We start from the raw sequence: 20153 nt of genomic DNA on the forward strand, positions 1-20153 counted from the left end.
TTTTTGTTGCCTGTCCTCATGAAGGCACATAATGTTTGGAATATGATGAATTGAAAGTGATATGACTCATGTAACAGAGATAAGAGATAAAGCTGTTTACAGCAGTGATTGCAACATTAAATGTTCCTGTAAACAAATAAAAAATTATGAAATCATCCTTTAATAAATAAAAATGTTGTTAAACTGCTGTGGTATAAGAGGAATAAAACACCTGGGTGGTAAAAGTAACTCCGCTTTGCGTCAGGCCGCATAACACCACCCCATAGTTAATTATATTCCTATAACATCATGCCCCGTTGTGTTTTATTCCTTACGTAATAAACTTTACCACAGTGTTTAGGGAATGATGTGGAAAAGTCCTTAAAGATGTGTGAGAGGTGTCCCTGCCTAGGTACTGCTGATAAACTCAAATTACACAGGAAACACAGGAATTTTTAAAGTAGAATATCGCTATCAAAACAAATGAGTCCTTTATCTTTCACTTATGGATTGCTGGATTAATACATTTGTAGTGCAAGCAGACAGTCAGGGAGGTCCATGAGTAAGTTTTCACATTAAAAATGTTCCCGGAACGAATCATTTCACTGTTCCGAACAAAACGACTCTTTTTTTGGAATCGACTCCCAGTCGAGGGGTGAAAAGGTCATACAGGGTTGCTAAACTACGGTAAGTTCGGACTTCCTTTTACCTGGAAGGTTCTGATTGGCTGAGAGGTTGCGTGGGTGTCCCGCCCCTTCGTCGCAATTGGCTGAAGATGCTGGCGTAGCAGCAAATCCGGTAAAATACTTACCCAAGTGTATGGAAGAGCCGGATAAAAGCAGATGAAGAGTCAACCTTCAGAGTCTTCCGAGACTTAGGTTTTGTTGCGGAGACGTTTCAGAGTTTCACTACATTTTTAAAGTCCTCTCTGGCTTCTTTTTAATGAGTATTAAGCAGCGCGTAACCATTTTATAAAGAGCACGGCTTGACTGATCAATGCTGATTCGTCTTCAACATGGACTGTCGCGTGCTGTCAATTCAGAGTCACGTGGTTAGGGGATATGTTGGAAACAAGTCAGCCACTTTTCCTTTACAGGTAAGAAAATCTGTGCAGCAATGTTGCTGGAAGATAGTGTGTGTGTGTGTGTGTGTGTGTGTGTGTGTGTGTGTGTGTGTGTGTGTGTGTGTGTGTGTGTGGGGCTTAAAGTGAATGGAGAAGTGACAATCATGTGTGTTCCTCTTTACAGGTGCTTGGCTTTGAAGTGGACTCTATAAACTCAGTACAATTCTCCAATCACACAGGTAACTCTCTCTAAATCAGTCTACTCAAAAATCCAGTTCAAATAACACACACTCATATACACTCTTACACACACACACTCTCTCTCTCACACTAGTTCACAAGGTTTATGGATTGTATGATCAATAAATGTGTATACTGATTCACTCATGTCAGGTTAGACTGATCAGATGATAATCAACTGCTTACTGATATGCTGAGTTTTTATTATAAGTCTATTTGCCACAAGATAAGTAAGCTTTTATTGCACATTGCATTTGTTTACGGTGAAGAAATATTTCTATTCTTAATTCTATTATATATTTCTAGAAAAATGTATTCTGCACTGACATACTTTATTACTTTATGTGCAGTAATAATGAAAAAGAACATGTATTTGATTGTTAATGTCTATTAGATATGAACAGAAAACACCCAAGAGATGAAAATCTGTGTAGGGATGTGGCACTGTGATTTTTCTGAAACACATTCAGTTTTCATTTGGACTTTAGCCAAACCACAACAGTGGCCCAGTGTTGGCTAGTGAGTTGTTACTGTTTAAAATAAGAGACGAGAGTTCCTATGGAGAAATGACTTACAGAATGTATCTGAAGTCTATTTCACATGCTTATGCATCAAAGGTCAAACTGCTTTGTGTTCCTTTAAGCTGAAAGCTAGTATAGACAAGCTGAATATTAACATACCCGTATTTATGTAGTTTAGGTTTAGGTTTGTTGTCCTTGCATGATATCTTGAGGCTCACATTAGTGTGCAGGAAATGTCTCTACACTTGTCATGAGGATTTAAAAGGGATGTGTGATCTCCACTGTTCTGCTAGTGGTCGAATGGCCTGTGCCAATTCCCTGCTCTGTGGCCCCCTAGAACACAACAGGGGTCTGTTTTCACATCTCTTGTGCTTCTCATATTAACACTGCGTTCTCATTTACCCTCACTCCTCCTCTCCTCCCTGTTTTCTCTCCTCCTGTTTTCTTTCTCTCTTATTTCTCTGTTCCTGTGTTCTGAGCCAGGGACACTGAGTACTTGGGATGTTTCTTTGCTCTTAATGCTGTCTCTTAGCATCCCACTGTTTTAATCCCATTCAGGCAGCACTTCCTGCTCTTTTATCTGTTTTACATGCCAATAGGGACTGAATACCTAGAGTGCCTGAAGTGTTCAATTAACATTCCTGTAACATTTTGAGAGTGACCAACAGGGTGACCTCTGAGAGCAAGGGGACGTGGCCAGGTGAAGCTGGAAAAAATAAAAAACAAGGTTATATGTGTTGCAGCCAGAAACTTTCAGCACAGAAAATGTAACCTGTAAAGTATGTCTATGATTTCTCATTTGCAAATATCACCTGAGGACTAATAGATATGGAATTTGCTTTCCAAATTGAATTATGGATGTGAGATTAAAGTTCTTTAATGTGCAGATGTTTACTGTGTGTAGGAGGCCTAGGGTGCAGTCGGCATTCCAGTTCATCCCAAAGGTGTTCAGTGGGGTTGAGGTCAGGGCTTTGTGCAGGATACTTGAGTTCCTCAACAGAAACCTTCTCAAATCATGTCTTCATGGAGCTTACTTTGTCAATTCTGTGCTCCCCACTTTGTGGCAGCAGTTTAGAGAAGGCCCACATATGGCTGTGATGGTCAGGTATTCACAAACTTTTGTACATGCAGTGTATGTCCAAGTCCAGGACTGTAGTATTATATCACTGATAGCTGCAGAGATATTTCAGGATGCTAGGTATGAAATAGGTATTAAGAGTTGTTTTCTTCTGCAAATCATCATCCAGGCCAATAAATCACACACACATTACATACTGGCCCATTAGAGGCTTTTTCTTGGAGTAATGTGTGATCTGTGGGTATCCTTTGGTACTGAGTGTTGGGTCACTCGCCAGAGGATGAATGTTGGTGCATGACTGAACTTGAGAGAACTTGGGAAAGCAGCATGAGACAAAAGATTAAGGAATCTCTGTCTGAAGAATCTTAGTTTCTCTTAGTTACTGAAATGATTTAATGTATTAATTCAGTATCTGTTTATTTTATTGGCGTTCTGTGTCAAGACATTTTTTGTTGCAGCTGTTGCACATCTGTTGAGGTTACATTCAGAAACATGCTGTGCCACTGTTACCATCTGTTTATAATTTTCTTTGCTCATATGTTGTTCAATTTGTTCAAAATGTGTCAGGTCTTGTTAAAAACACACGTAGCTCCCTTAATGTGTAAAATACTTCAAAGACATTGTTGAAAGAAACACTAGGTGGGCCGTCGAAATATGTTAAATTAAAGAGCATTTAGCATTAATCTGATTTCTCGTTCCTTTAAGAATGGACTGGGCTTTCACTGCACACAGAGGATTAATCCTTGGGAATGTCTGATGTAGAGCTAAGCTCCTACCGGTTGTATTCATGCAATCACTGGACTTCTTTGCCTTTCTTTTTGAGTCACACAGCAGCTTGTTTATTAGCTAAGCAGAGTAAAGCAAAAGGTATAGACAGCAGTTCTTTCTGTAGATGTTCTATGAGCAAGTAAATTAGGGTATAAAAAGTATGTTTTTGTTTAACAAATTTACGTTCCCTTCTCCCAAATGTGTGCAAATGATGCATGGCAAAGAATGATGCATGGCAAACAAGTCACTCTACCAGAATAGTGTAGAATTTTTTTTTTTCATTGATTAAAAAATAGTAGAAACTATTTTTTTTACAGGCTACCAGTCAACTTTATCTTTATTTTTTCCGAACCCATATTCAAACATAATTTTCTTCCATGATGTGAAATAGATCCAGGGGACACAGCACGTGGGTGGGAATAATGTAAGATGGGACTTTTCTCCATTTGGATTTGATTAGCTTGTGAAAATAAAACATGGATTCAGATCTAGATGCCACCTAGTACAGCCTTACATTGGGCATGAAGAACTCAGTGCTGACTGTCTTCTATCTGTCTTTTTTTTTTTTTTTTTTTGCTAGGTTACGAGCACTGGAAAGGACAAGTGCTGACTGCCGATGAGCTACAGGTCCTTTATGAAGGGATTAAACTCAACAAAGTCAACCATTATGACTATGTGCTTACAGGTACATGAATTCCCTGTACACCATCATTCAGCTGTTTGAATATGTGACTAAAACATGGTGTAGGTTAAAAAAAAGCTAAAAAAAAAAAAAACGCCACCTTGTGGAAAGAAAGGGACAGTTTAGTTTCTTTATTGAGGCTAATTGTTGGACTATTGTTGGAATAATTGCTGGAAACCAGACAAATAGTCAAGAACCAGACATGATGGAATAAACAACCCAACAGACTCAGAACTCGGAATAAACAGATCTTCAGAAGCATACAGGAAAACACACAGGGTTTAAGTACACAAACCAGTGAAATATAGAACAGGTGAACACAATCACAGAAGGATCCGGTATTAAAAAGAACAAAAACACATGACACTTGTTGCACAAAGCACAGAGGGCGAGATTGTGATGTTGCAGATCATGCATAGCTCTTTTTTTTTTTTTTTTTTTTTTTTTTTTAGTCTTTCAAACTTTTCCATGAAGCTTGAACACTGACACCAAAATGTCAGTGTGACTGTAAATTCTGTAGGAGTTATCACTTATCATTTAGTCAGCACAGTTCTTGTCTCTTTAACAGTATCTTTCTATGATTAGGTTACTCCAGGGATGTGTCTTTCCTCGAGATGGTGGTGGACATTGTGCAGGAGCTGAAGAGTGCCAACCCCAGGCTTGTATACGGTAGGGGCCAAACTTTCCAAGATTTAAAATGTTTCCTAAAATGAGACGAGGCTTATCTTGATTCTTACTTCTTTCTTCCTTTGGTATATTACATGAGAAACCACTTAGACTGTTGTGATTGGTCTTGTATCACATGTATTCACATATTTTATTTGTATTATTATTGAGTTGTCTTTTTAATATCTTTATAAGAAGACATGTGTATGTTAGTGAGGGCAAAATGAAACTTTCTGAAACAGTGATGCTTTGCTCCAAACTGTTTTGGGAAAAGACTAGAAGCTTTTCAACACAGTGCAATCTAGTGGCATCTGGTGGTCAAACACATGAAGTAAAGATAGTAAACTACTGTACATTCCAGTACTTTAAAAAAGTTTTAACCAATGCAATGGCAAATGGTAACACTAAATAATGCTTTATAAAGGAAAAAAACAAGAATAGGTAACATATTAAATTGACAAACATGCATAAACTTATTCATTTACATTTAACTCAGCCCTAGTCCATCACTATTACTTCATAGGCAAGCCTCATGTGGGCTGATCTGAACTGTAAAACATGAGGATTTGATTTTGCCAGCAAGATTAATACATTCTTGTACATAGAAAATCTTATTTGATTATATGAGTTTTTCCCCAAACTTCAGAAAACAAATTCACAATTCACACAAATCACTAATTCCTACAAATCTCTAAATGCACAACAGGGCCCAAAGCAGTCAAGTGGTTGTGTGCTGAAACGAAGCTTTGGACACATGGTTATGTGTTTATGGCAGATTGTATCATGCACTGATGCACTGATACGAATAAAGAGTATTGTTTTGACCAAGCTACAGGGCGATGAGTGAGTTAATGTTTAAACATGTTTCTATTGTTTTTCAGTATGTGATCCAGTCATGGGAGATAATGGATCAATGGTGAGTAGCCTAAGGAGCCATTTCATTCATTTCACTGAATTGATTATTGTAAGTGGCTAATGTGGATTCTGTTTTCACTTATAGTATTTCATTTTTTGCAAAACATCCTGTGTTTTATGTTTATATACATGCTGTTGGTTTACAGCAGGAGCACATATTTCCACTCCAGGAGATCTACAGTGCTGCCCAGCTCAGCATTCTTTTAGCCTCCTATTCCAGTTGATTGGAATAGTTTGGAGTGGGAAAAAAAGCATTTAGAGCAAATGAAAATATTGTAAATAGTTTTTTCCTTCAAACTATTCCAAACTATTGAAGTCTTCTAAATTCAGTATACACTGGTGCTTCCTAACTGAGCATCTTTTTATTGTAGTGTGTAATGTAAGCTCCACCTCTCCCAAAACACTAAAATAAAGTAATTAAGAAAACAGTCAGTAAAAAGTCAGTTAAAATATGTCTGATTTATCTTTAAAAAAAAAACACACACACACAAACAGAATATTTCATTCATTCATTTGTGTTCAGCAAGCACTTTATCCTGGTCAAAATAGTGGTGGACCTGGAGCCTGTCCTGGGAACCACAAGGCAATAATCCACCCTGAATAGCACACCATATAGAATCAGACTAAAACATCACTATGTAAGCATATACACATGCAGTTATGTTCCGATTGGTGTTCATTACCGTGTAACTGCACCAAGTTGTGTATATACACAGATAGACCTGTTATGCCTTGCGCCAGGTGATCCAGCTGGGCAGCGAGTAAACAAAAGGTGACGGCGCTTTAAAGTGACACTTCAGTGACGTGTCATTTGGCAAATTCCTCTGGCCTTCTTTCTTTTTATTTCATCCTTTTCTCATATTCTCAGAGTGAGGAGCTGAGATGCGAAGAAAGGAATCAAGCACATTTAAAAATAAATATGAGAACATAATGAATTGATTTTAGTAGATGTAAAGGAGAAAGAAAAAACACTGACCTGTGCAGTGTTGCCCCCCACTCAAGTCTGGAGTTATTATCCTGTTGTATATTTGTACATCTTGGTTTTTTGTCCTATTTGTAGTACGTTCCAGAAGCCCTGCTGCCAGTGTACAGGGATAAAGTGGTGCCAGTGTCTGACATCATTACACCCAACCACTTTGAGGCTGAGTGAGTGCACTTATCTCATTTTCTGACTCAGGAGCTTTTATGCCAGGCCTGCAATGTGCAATTTACAGCTGGTAGCAACTCAGCCGGTTGAATCACTTGTTGTTTATGGTCGAATTAGTGCTTACACTTTACTTCAGTGGTCTTCAATCTTCTCTGCAAAGAGCCGGTTTGGCAACAGATTTTCATCCAATAATTTATACCTTTAAAGACAAAGAATGAATTCAACAATTAGACTAGAGTGTGACTGCTGTTTGGGTTATTAATAATTATCAATACATAGAAACAGACTAATTAACCAGCCTACACAAATAAATAAAGAAACTCATAAAATAATTCTGTTGTGCTTTAATGATCCTCGTATTCAAGTAGCCAGTATGCAGTTATTATGGAGCTGCATTAGTTGATATGGAGTGTAATGTGTGAGAGCGGTGTGTATTGTGCATTTAGCTGTAATTCTCTACACAGCCACAGGGTTGTCCCACTGTTCTAAAAAAAAAAACTAAATCCCACTGTTTCTAAAAGCTTCAGTAAATACTGTATAGGCCAATTCTGAGTGGGAGGCTTTCGTGCATAAGCAGCATTTATAAATGATGGCCTTGTTTTTTTTTTTTTAATTTAAAAAAAAAATTATGGTCCGTTGATAATGATAAGGAGCTGAAGAACTTCTGGTGTAATATTGGTACTTTAAGTTGATTTAGTAGCTTTACATTTTTTATATTTTTTAGTGTAATTATTCCATTGTGAATTCCAGTGTGGCACAGCCATGAAAATGTGACACAGTTACAGTTGCATCTTCTCATGAAGATAAATGGTTTTGGTTTTGTTTGTTTTGTTTTTTCTTCTGAAAGGCTCCTGACGGGAAGAAAGATCCGTACGGAAAAAGATGCAATTGAGGTGAGTCTTCACACTCTCTATACTGCAGAGTATTTCAAAGCAACTCTGCATTTAAATCTAACAAGAATTTGATATGGAATTAATACCATAGAGACATACTTCCATACTGCTCCAGCATACCACGTGTTAATTGGTAATAAGGTAAATATCACATGGGCTGCTGATCATGACTACGTTCTTCTTCCTCCGAAGACCAGACTTTCTGAACATTTCGACACACTTAGTAATATTTGCGTTTATTCTTCTACACCTGTATAATGTAGTGATTTATAATCGCACTGTCGGGTGTCACTCAGAAGAAGATAGGTTCCCTTATGAGTTTGGTTCTTCTCAAGGTTTCTTCCTCATTTTGTTTCAGAGAGTCTATTCAAAGTACCATAGATGAATTGAACTTTTTTGAACCATGTGAAACACACTTCATCATTTTCCAAAGCCGAAGCAATTCTATGGTCATATAAACCTGTATTTAGTAATGAACAGACGGACATGGCAGCAGAGTCCTCCCTACGACATTACTAATTTCATTTTAATTACAATTGACTCAATCTAAGTTTGTACAACTACAATAACTATATGTAACCTTAGCGGAACCTATACCATGGAGCTTACATATTCACCAGTGGCCATGGCAATTATCTTGGAAGCAGACTGTCCATCATTTATTTTTTATATAGCACTTTGTACAGCACTTTGCTCAACAGACACTGTTTTAAATGTGCTCTTTAAATAAAATTTACTTACTTGTTTAGTTTGGAATGATACTATTAGATTGCTGCTGTGAATGTTTTAATTCAAGTAATATTGAATTCAATTTATGTAGCATGTGTAGCAATGGACATTATCATAGAAATCTGGATGTAGATTTAGATTATAATGAGCAAGCCAGAGGCAACAATGGGGGAAAAAAATCTCCCTCAGATGGCAAGAGGAACAAACCTTGCGAGGAGCCAGACACAAAAGGGAACCCATCCTCTTCTTGACATCCAATGCTGGGATTATAAATTATTCTTCTTCCATAATACATTCTATAAGGGCAAACAACATTAAACATGTTGAAAGACTATTCAGTATGAGCATATTGTGAATAGGAGTCCTCTCATAAGCCACCTCATAGGAAAGTCTTTTTGATTACAGCAGCAGTTTCCCCATTAAAATCCCCAGTGTCACTTCAGAATAAACGGCAGTCATGCGCAGATGCAAGGTTTCCTAATTCCTGACGCACTTCATCAGCTCATAATCAAGCCCTTAAGGAGTTGAATCAGGTGTACTGGGAGTAACACAAGCAGAAAGGTGGATCCCGAGATTGGGATTGTGAAACCCTGAGTTAGTACAAGTCAGACTGTAAATCTTTTTAAGGCAGTGATAACTGAAAGAGGTTTGTTGTCTAACTGTCTGTGATTGTCATTCTCATGTAGGCAATGGATCTGCTGCATGCTATGGGTCCCGACACTGTGGTCATCACCAGCTCAGACCTGCTCTCTCCTCTGGGGGATCAGTACCTAGTGGCCCTGGGGAGCCAGAACACAGGTGAACCCTACTGTTACTCTTATAAAGTATTTATAGTCTAGCCATTTGTCAGGAAGTTACATAAAAAGAAAGTAGTACATTAGTACAATACTTAAATAAAAGAAAATCTGAAAAAAGAAAGTCTGGAAACTTGCCCCTTTCTGATCCAATGTCTCTAGCCCTGTATTTAGTCTCTGGTCCGATGAGCTGCCTTTAGCTAAATAATTTACATAAATCTGACTGTCTTCAACAAACCATAACAGAGGATCTAAAGAAGCAAGCTGCTTCATGTTTAGAAAACTAAAGTTGCTGAAATATGTCAATTGTTTTATACATTCACCTGACCCCTAGCACAGCCAAAAAAAACAAACAAACAAACAAAAAAACCCAGTGTGCTGTGAATCCAGCTGTGCTCATCAGCCAGGAGGATACAGCAGTAAATCCCTGTCTGATTTCAGAATAAATCAAACTCAACAAAAGCAGGTTCTGTGTTGCTGCATAACCTCACCAGGCAATTACACTGAAAAACAACAGACTCCCAGACAGGCAGGGAACAGCATGTGATCTCTTTATTTATGTCTGGTTTGAAAGAAAAAAAAAAAAGAAAAGTTTCAAAAGGCAAAACAGTATGTTGGCTTTGTCATGTAAAAGGCGCTTCAGATAAATTGCCCTATTCAGATTAAGACAATATTCACCAAATTCTGATTCCCACCCCTGAAATATGCCCGTTTTAATCGGGAATTTGTTCCATGTAAACACCTTATTCAGAAAATCCACAGAAAGGAGATATCTGTGCATACAGTTATGGCTTCTTTTTTTTCCCCTCTAAGGCTACGTTTACACGACAACGATGTAGTCAATAACGGAAAAGTTTTTTCTCTTGCGTTTTCAAAAAGTTTCATGTATACACCACAACGTTACACCTTGTTAGTTGGTTGTAATATTAGTGAAGTAAATCCACACTTTGAGCAGCAACAACACTACCGTGTACTCCGCCATTGCTGTGTATGTTTTGTTCGCGCTTGCCTTTACAATAGACACGCACTGCGCACGCGCATGACGTCACCGCTTTCAAAGCTTCCTGTATTGGGTGTTTACATGGAGACGATAACAGCGGAGTGGTAGGACGGCCGGACATTTCGTGGCCCTACAGCTGGAGGGAGATGGCGGAAGCATCAGCAAGATGTCGGAAAGGAACTCCGGCGAGGCACAACTGCTCCGTGAATGGAACAGAGCGGTTTGAGTGGGGGGATAGTGAAGGAAGTATGGCTGTAGGAAGTGAAGAGGAGAATGATAAATCTTTAGGAAACGGCTGGAAAGAAGTAAGGAGCAATCGAGGAGAAAAACGGAAGAGAAGGAGTGAGAGAGAGGAGTCTGATGAAAAGAGTAGGGAGAGTATAAAGTGCATAGTAAGGTTTGGAGATCAGCTTGGGGTAAACAAAATTAATCCATTAAAACTGACAAAGTTCATAAATGGATATATAGGAAATACAGACTTCGCTTAAGTGCTTTCTGATGGAAATTTGCCAGTTGGATGTAATAAAGAAGAACAAGCAAATAAAGCTCTCAAGTTGAAAGAGTTAGGAGGGATAAAAGTTGTCAGCACAAACAGAATTGGAGAAAAAAGTAAAAGTAGGGGCCAAAAATTTTGGTGTTCCTCTTAACATAAGCATGGAAGGGTTTAAAGGTAACTTAAAGGGAGGGAAGGTAGTGAATGCTCGAAGGATAAAATCAGGTGTAAATGGAAACAGGAGAGATACTGAAACCGTAGTAATAGAATTTCAAGGGGATGAAATTCCAAAAAGAGTAATGTTGGGGGTGATGAGCTACATCGTAAGACAGTATATACCAGGACCAGTGAGATGTTTTAATTGCCAAAGGTTTGGACATGTTGCACCAAGATGCAAGGAACAGTGTGAGGAGGGAGTACAACCCAAATGTTGTAATTGTGGAGAGGCACACAGTGCAGCCTACAGAGGATGTGAAGTAAAATGGAAATGGAGATTCAGAAAAGGAGAGTAGAGAAGAAGCTAACATATGCTAAGGCAGCAAAACAGATTAGAGGACATCCCAGCTTTACAAGTCTTGCTAGGAGAGATGCCACTAGAAATTAGAAGGAAACAATTAATGATCAACTACTGGGCTAACCTCCAGGGGCATAAAGAAGAACATCCTACGAAAATGGTCTTACAGAAGTGCTGGGAACAAAACAAAAGGTGTAGAATAAGTTTTGGGTGGAGGAGTAAAATATATGTAGAAGAAATGCAGGTAAACAGGATCAAGATAAGGCCAACAGTTTTAATCCCGGAATATGAACCATGGGTTTATGTGACACCCCAAATAGATTTGTATATGTTAGAAGTCAAAAAAGCAGAAAGAGAAGTAGACCTGTCATCTGCATTTTTAGAATATGTTAGAAACCCATATACCCAGTATATACAAATATATACAGATGGATCAAAAGATCCAGAGCGTCAGACAACTGAGGCTGCTTTTTTAGTTCCAGGCAGTGGAATCAAGGGAATAAAGCGAACTTCAAATCATTTGGCAGTCTATACTGCAGAAATGGTAGCAATTCTTTTGGCATTGCAGTGGGTAGAGGAACATAAACCTGGGAATGTTTTAATTTGTTCTGACTCAGTATCAGTCTTAAAGAGTTTGAGATCCTTTAAATCTAGCCACCAAGATATTCTCTTTAGTATTTTACAAATGCACTCAAAAATTGTTCAAAATAATATTTCAGTCAGTTTTATATGGGTTCCTGCACACATAGGAATAAAGGGAAATGAAGAAGTGGATAAATTAGCGAAACAAGCATTACAGAGAGAAATCATAGAGATTCAAGTTCCGTTAAGTAAGTCAGAGATTAAGGTTTTAATTTGGAGTAAAGTGATTGAAGAATGGCAAGTAAAGTGGAATAATGGGGAAAAAAGGAAGATTTTTTTTACAGCTTAATTAATAAAGTAAGTCAGAAGATAAAATGTATAGGTAAATCAAGGAAAGAAGAGGTTATTTATAATAGAATAATGTTAGGTCATTCAAATTTAAATAGCACACTTAAAATTATAGGGAAACATCCAAACGGGTTATGTGAACAATGTCATGTTGAAGAAACAATACTTCATGTGATTCTTGAATGTATTAAGTGTGAACAAGAAAGGAACAATATGATAGAAGAAATAAAGAAAACTGGAATTCAAAAACTAAATTTAAAGGTTTTAATAAAATGGTCAAGTGAAATTAATAGTAAAGCTTTCTTTGATTTTATTAGGGAGACGGGGCTGATAAATAGAATGTAAATCTCTGTCTGTTCCACACTCCGGAGCAGAAGGTGGAGGTAATGCACCTATTACGCTGGTTGCCAGCCGCCGTTAAAAACCATGAAGAAGAAGAAGAAGAAAACGGCGGCGTTTTCAAAAACTTGCACTTTGAAACCTGTTTTCAAAAATATGCGTTTTCAGTCCCCAAAACGCCGTTGTCGTGTAAACAAACAGCCAAAACTCATGAAAAGTTTCCCATTTTTGGCTGAAAACGTTGTCGTGTAAACGGCCCCTTAGTTTCATCTGTACAGATATTCCGGGATGGTTGTTACATCTTAAACAATACATCTTAAAGCATTTGTATTTATTTAAGGGGTGTATGTAGGTGGTATGCCTGTAAACATTGGTTCTTATATTTCTTTGTAACTGTTTGTCTTTTAACAGTCTTTAATCTCAAGACAACATTAAGCATTAAGTGTTAGGAACTGTTTGATATTTGCTAAAAGCAGCAGGTTTAACACACACACACACACACACACACACACACACACACACACACACAGCATGGTTAATGTGTGCACATGCAGGTGCATACAGTTATGGCTAGTTTAACTTTCAGTTACATGTGAAATTCACAGGCAAAGACACCTGCAGGAACTTTGCGCCACGTAGTAACTGATAAAGAGCTCCACACGCTACAGTGAATCTGCCATCTGTTGTAATTCCCAACAGGCTACAGCAGGCTGCCTCTGCTCTAACTTGCATATAACTAGCAAAGATCATCTATGAATATGGCCTATGCTAACTAACCTGTCTCAGTTTCAGACCTATGGCATTTTAACAGAGAGTGGAAAAAGTAGTGTAGAAAGTGCGAATGCAAGGAAAATAAAAATAATATACTCATTGGTTTAAAAAAGACAAATGAAATGGCGGGAATCATTGTTTATTTATTTATTTATTTTAACAAACAAAAACCTTACACATCAAGACCCCTCTGCCCTAATTAAAGAATAATGAATGTTATATACAGTCATTATTTGGACAAGGATTCATGAAGTTCATAGAGATGAAGCTGATAATCTGAGATCAACACATTTTCAACCAAAACCCACTCACACTGTGCTACCTGATCTGTGTGCTACCTGAATGCCAAATAAATGATGGAATAAATATATATATTTAAAAAAAAAAAAGTATTCTTAATCACAAGATGTCACTGTTGTGCAAGAACATTTAATGTACCAACTGTTTTTACTACCAAAGCCAGTGGCATGGTGGTTTAACGTCCACAAATCCCCAAAATGCTGTACTGGAATATAAGGTACTTTTGAGCAAAGTACTAGTTAAATTGTGTTCTGTTACTGGTACTGCTGTTTACTGCTTCTAATAATATATAAGCTGAAGAATGACCATGCCATTTGCTCCCACTCCTTATTAGGGCTCTAAAAATACTTGTAATGAAGGTTTAAATGCTGACTGGAAAACATGAATAACAGTTGGAGCGTTTACTGATGTAAATGGTACCATGGAACTGATAAAATGTAGTCATAATAACCACTAAGTTGTTGTATGTATTATCACGTTGCCAAGGGCAAACTCTGATCTGTGTGTGTATGTTTCAGTGAGAGGAGATGGCACCAAAGAGAAGCAGCGAATTCGAATGGACATTCCCAAAGTAGATGCTGTGTTTGTTGGTACTGGTGATCTGTTCGCTGCTATGCTGCTGGCGTGGACACACCACCACCCAAATGACCTCAAAGTATGATTCAACTTGAATGCAACATGTTCTGCTTATTATTTTTAACTGATCAGTAATAATCATGGCTGGTTCTTCCAGATGCACTGCCTTAAAAAGTAATAATAGTCAGTGATGAGACTGAGTGAGATGGTGCTTCTCATTTCTTTAATTTATTAAAGCACTTCCTTCTTGCAAACTGAGTAACAAATGATTAACAGTAACCAAGCATGGTATGGTAATGAATGGTAGGAGTTGAAATGATTAATAAATGTCAGTAGATGTTTAGGTAGGTAGGTAGGTAGGTATGACACGTAAACTACAGGGGAGTCTTGTAGCACATAGAATAAGAATAATGTGGGGAAAACAATTTATTTTTATATATATATATATATATATATATATATATATATATATACACACACACACACACACACACAAACACCCTGAAAGTCAGAGAGGAAGCTGCATTCTTTTAGTTTTTTTTAAGCCAAGAGTTTCCAAGTGCGTAATATTCTTCTGTGCTCATTGCCTATCACTTCCAAGTATGATAAAGTTAGTTCAAGTTAATGCCTTGCTACAGCTATGTTGGCAAATATGTGCTTAGTCTATTTACTGCTAGTTTCTTTTCTAAATACATTTGAAAAACTGATGATCTCAATCATGTTAATTCAAATTAAATACTGTAGAATTACAGGCACATACACTCACCATCCACATGATTAGGAACACCTGCTCATTTATGCAGTTATCCAGTCAGCCAAGCATGTGGCAGGAGCACAGTGCATAAACTCAAGCAGATACAGGTCAAGAGCTTCAGACCTGCGTAAACTCTAGAGACTGTTGCGTGTGAAATTCCCAGGAGATCAAGCAGTTTCTGAAATACTCAAACCCATCTGCCACCAAAAACCATGCCACGGGTAAAGTCACAGAGATCAGATTTTTTTTCCCCCATTCTGATGTTTGATGTGAACTTTAACTGGAGCTCTTGACATGTATCTGACTGATTTTATGCATTGCACTGCTGACACATGATTGGCTGATTGGATAACTGCATGAATGAGTGTATATTTGTGTTACAGTTGACACTAACTATGTCTAATGTTGACTATAAGACCGGTCTAGACTTAGAGTATCATGATGAAGATGGAAGCAACATTGTAGATAGCAAACAGCTTCAGAAACACTTCCTTTGGATCTCTATAGCTACAGCTATCATGCTTTATTATCTTTTGTGGTGTTTTAACAGAAAGCCTGTGAGAAGACTGTTTCTGTGATGCAGCATGTCATTAAGAGGACTATCACCTACGCCAAGGGTAAGAACAAAATCCCATAATACTGTAATAAAAAGGCACTGGGCTACAGACAGTGAATGTGGCAGAAACAGAGTATTATGTGAGCGTATTGTTGCCAAGCTCTGGACTGAAATGCTTCTCATTTTCTCCATCAGAGGTGGCTGGTCCTGACCAGAGACCGAGTCCTGCACAGCTGGAGCTGAGAATGGTGCAGAGTAAAGGTGACATTGAGGATCCTGCCCTAACGGTTGAGGCTGTGATACTCTAGGGTTTCACTTCCCTTCTCATCCAGACTGCCCTGGAGACCTGACACACAAAAGCAATCTCGCTTCAGAGGACATAATGACATTATTGTGTAGTGCAGGAAAAGACCTGTGCATTTTAGTCACAGTCATTCATTTACATGTAAAATCACGGGTCATCCAAATAATAACCAGATAATAACCAACTAAACTAAAGCCATGTTGGTTTTTGTGTTCAACTTCAGTACTGTATAAGGATGGAGCTGTGCTGTTTTTAATATCCTAATAAGAATAATGTGAGTGAAAGGAAGTCCTGATCAGGAATTGTTGTAACCAGCTGATCAGTTGTATGCTGCTAAAATGGAGGATTTTAATTTAAATAACACCATATTACTAGCATACCATAACAACAATATATCCACAATACTTCATTTTAAACTAGACGACAGTTAGGCACCAGTTAGACGACAGTTAGACCACTTCCTTATTGGCGCAGGACTTGCTTATATCAAGTGCAACTGAAAACACTCAGTCATCTCACTGTACACGAATATCCATAAACTTACATTTTCAACACTGGTGATGAATTTTCCCATTCAACAACTGGGGTTTAGTGAGGACCAGTAGTCATGTTAAATGTTGAGTAAGATGAAGTTGTGCAAGCTTCATTTCCACACATTGCATGATTACAGTATTACAGTTACAGAATCTAGTTTTCACTGCTCTTGCCACAAAAAATGTGGCAGTTCTTCCACAATCTAGTAATGTCAAGTACCATTTATCTATCCTTTTTGAAGCTATGCATTTGATGATCGCACATGGAGATTTGTTAAGTAGTCAAATGTAAATGTTGCTGTACCTCGGGACCTGAAAATGCTGCAGTGTATTAAAATAGAAGAATTAAATGATGACGTACCTTTGTACAAGATAAAACTGTACAATTTACAATACAGCTGCAAAAATGAACAATAAACCCACTTTTTAGCAAATACATTAACTGTTTACCCTTCATTTGTGGTTATTTGCTGATTCACCGGATGACTTGTGTACAGCAAATGAAGATGATAATCTTGAGAAATACAAGAGAGTTCTCTTATTCCTGTGAGGTCAGCAAATATAGCACCTGATTCACACGAGGATCATTTTACTTATAAGGGTGAAGAAATGTAAAGTATTTCTAAAATACATCTGTAAAATAGAAAAATAAATAAACTGTAAAATACAGTTTTGAAATATGCATAAAATAATTTATGCTAGACTAAAGCTTGTAGTATAATCCAGTGTCCAACCTATCAAGAGGAACCCTGAATATCGGTTGATAAAAATAACTGGTTCCTGTAGACTCTTCTCCAGCTGTCTGGTCAAGAAGAATGGTCTGCATCAGTGCAACCAGAAAGTTCCTTATTTTAACGCCTTCCTGTCTCAGGCATTATGTGACATTATAGCTTATTTATTTACTGTTAAAACATTAACATATAGAAGAAATTTTTGTTATTCTTTTTATGCATACATTTTTGCTTATTTTCATGAAGGGTACCAATAATTGTGGAGGGCACTGTAACACTAATGTTAGCTAGCTGATGGGCCAATTATTTTACTCTTAAGTAGAAATTAAAAAAAACTCCACAGTGAGCAAAAATTGATTTAAAAAACACTGACATTTATTTCCCTCAATTCATCAGCCTGCACATGGATGTACGAAAGTTATTTCAGATGAATGCCAGCCATGTGTGAAGATTTTGTCAGTTTAAACAAAAATATGTAGTGACTGACGTCTAAGACTTGAGTTCTTCTGAGTTACAGTTAAGTAAGCTGAGTTATAACAACACGTTACTAAACACTGGCAAGGAGAGGAGGAGTAAGAGGCTGAAGTAGACTGATAGGGCAGATGGAGGTTAGTAATCATAAAGAAAGCGAGCGGGAGTGCCATCTCACAGCTCCAGGGTCTCGGCTTTGATCCTGAGCTGGGTTTACTGACTGTGTGGAGTTCACCATGTTCTCTGCATGGTTTGTGTGGGTTTCTTTTGGGTTCTCGGATTTTCTCCCATTATCCAAAAACACAGTTACACAGACTGGCTGTGCTAATTGTGTCAGGCTCAGCCGTAGGGGCAAATTCTGTTGGAATACTAATTACCTCGTTTGAGTGACCAATGAATTGAAAATGTTATTTGATTAGATTTTGTGCAATTATGAGCAGTGTGTTCACTGCCCCATTTAGCTTCCATACCTGTTCCACCATGACAGTACGAAGCGAAGTCCATAAAGACATGGTTTGCAAAGGCATTAAGACTCATTAACCCAATATGAACACACCATGGTAACTATTCACAAAACCACTGACTGAGTCACTATTCATTTATCTGTAATCATCCGTAGGTTAGAGTTTGTTATACTTTAATTTCATTAACTAGATTTCTCTAATTTCTTTAACTCTTTCAGCTTGCACCCACATGCCCCTTGGCCTCAATCTTTCAGAACACAACTACCAGTTCATTACAATACATTACACAGTGGCAGCTTGGCGGTGCTGGGATTTGAACTACTTGAGGTAATTAACTCTTTGGTGATTACAAAATGGCAGATTCCGTAGTACTTGCAATGATTTCTAGACTTCTTACATTTGAGTACCATTTAAAAACGAACAGGATGAGTAATAGACTCGATACCCACAGGTTTCCTAACTCTCAACACATTTAAATTTACAGCGTAAATTTGGCAGACATTCTTATCCAGAGCGAACTGCTTCATGTTAGTACAAATAGATCAGGGACTAAGCATACTATGAAGTTAATAAATTAATAAATAAAGTTAATTAATTAATGCTTGAAATTGTATGTCACTATGGATAGAAACCCTTTTCCAAATGAAATTGTGCAAGGGTCCCATGAAGAGGGCCAGATGGGTTCTCTGGATTATGAAATTATCATATTATGATATTAATTGTTAAAGAGTACTCTATGTACTTTGTTACTAGTCATTCTTTCAGCACTCCATATTTTAACTTTCTTTTCAACAGAAAAAAAAAAACACTGATAAGGTTTGTAACGGTTCAATTCAATTTTATGTATGTATACTATTTTTATCTCTAGACAGTGTCACAAAGCAGCATTACAGAAATCTGGATACGGATGTAGATTTAGATTCCTAATGAGCAAGAGGCGACAATGCCAAGGAAAAACTCATCGAGACGACAAAAGGAAGAAACCTTAAGAGGTTTATAGACTCAAAAACAGGGAACCCACCTTCCTCTGGGTTGGTTTGCCTCCTGTTGCTGCCTGTGTGCCAAACTACAATTCAGCACACTACATAGTATAATCAAATTGTACACTGACGTAGGTTAATTTTTACCATAGAACACATGTTTCCAAACCTGGTCCTGAAGAACCCCCTGCCCGGCATATTTTAGTGTTCTCCCTGCTCTAACACACCCACTTCAACTCAGCAAGGGCTGCTAATTAGCTAATTAGTTCAATCAGGTGTGTTGGGAACATGTAAAACACTAAAATGTGCAGGACAGAGGGTACTCCATGACCAAGTTTAAGAGTTGGTGCCATAGAGAGTGTACTTTATAAAAAAACAAAAAACAAAAAAAAAACATACTGTTCAGTACACAGGTATGTGAAAAAAGTATTCATACACCTTATGAATTAGTTAATCAATAACAATGCGCCATTCACTACAAATCTGAACACTGATTACTAGAATTTCAGACCCTTGAATTATTTTTTATGTCTTATGTAGGGTGTACAATACTTAAACATAGCACATCTAATTATTTCCCTTTCATACAATATATGGCCAAAAGTTTGGGGACACCTGACCATCACACCCATATGTGGTTCTTCCCCAAACTGTTGCCAGAAAGTTGGAAGCACACAATTGTACAGAATGTCTCTGTAGCACTACAGTTTCGATTCACTGGAACTAAGACGCCCAAACCTGTTCCAGCATGACAATGCCCCTGTGCACAAAGCGAGGTCCATGAAGACATGGTTTGCCAAGGTTGCAGTGGAAGAACTCGTGTCCTGCACAGAACCCTGACCTCAACCCCTTTGAACACCTTTGGGATGAACTAGAACACCGACTGCACTCCAGGCCTCTTCACACGACATCAGTGCCTGACCTCACTAATGCTCTTGTGGCTGAATGATCACAAATACCCA

The 20153-nt window shown here is 37.9% G+C and overlaps 2 protein-coding genes across 4 annotated transcripts in view; one reads left to right on the forward strand and one right to left on the reverse strand.

Moving 5' to 3' along the window:
* The first annotated feature begins 770 nt into the window (after positions 1–770).
* Positions 771–16983, forward strand: pdxka (pyridoxal (pyridoxine, vitamin B6) kinase a). The gene is made up of 11 exons (XM_026913090.3): positions 771–1075; positions 1227–1281; positions 4230–4334; positions 4917–5000; positions 5879–5913; positions 6973–7058; positions 7907–7952; positions 9368–9479; positions 14341–14477; positions 15703–15769; positions 15904–16983. Exons 1-11 carry the CDS (start codon positions 995–997, stop codon positions 16014–16016), a joined length of 921 nt encoding a protein of 306 aa, XP_026768891.1. The 5' UTR covers positions 771–994; the 3' UTR covers positions 16017–16983.
* Positions 4386–20153, reverse strand: part of si:ch211-141e20.2 (nectin-3) — a 42134-nt gene continuing 26366 nt past the window's right edge. Inside the window, exons 9-10 of one of the 3 annotated variants that reach the window (XM_053234534.1) lie at positions 6889–7258; positions 4387–6789 (exon numbers count right to left, since the gene is read on the reverse strand). The gene's annotated coding sequence lies outside the window, so the exon portion shown is untranslated. Of the gene's footprint in view, positions 7259–13654; positions 16055–20153 lie in introns of those variants that run through there. The other 2 variants (XM_053234533.1, XM_053234532.1) reach the window with 2 other exon arrangements.

The sequence above is a fragment of the Pangasianodon hypophthalmus genome, chromosome 5 (genome assembly GCF_027358585.1).
Source record: "Pangasianodon hypophthalmus isolate fPanHyp1 chromosome 5, fPanHyp1.pri, whole genome shotgun sequence".
NCBI classification, from domain to species: Eukaryota; Metazoa; Chordata; class Actinopteri; order Siluriformes; family Pangasiidae; genus Pangasianodon; species Pangasianodon hypophthalmus.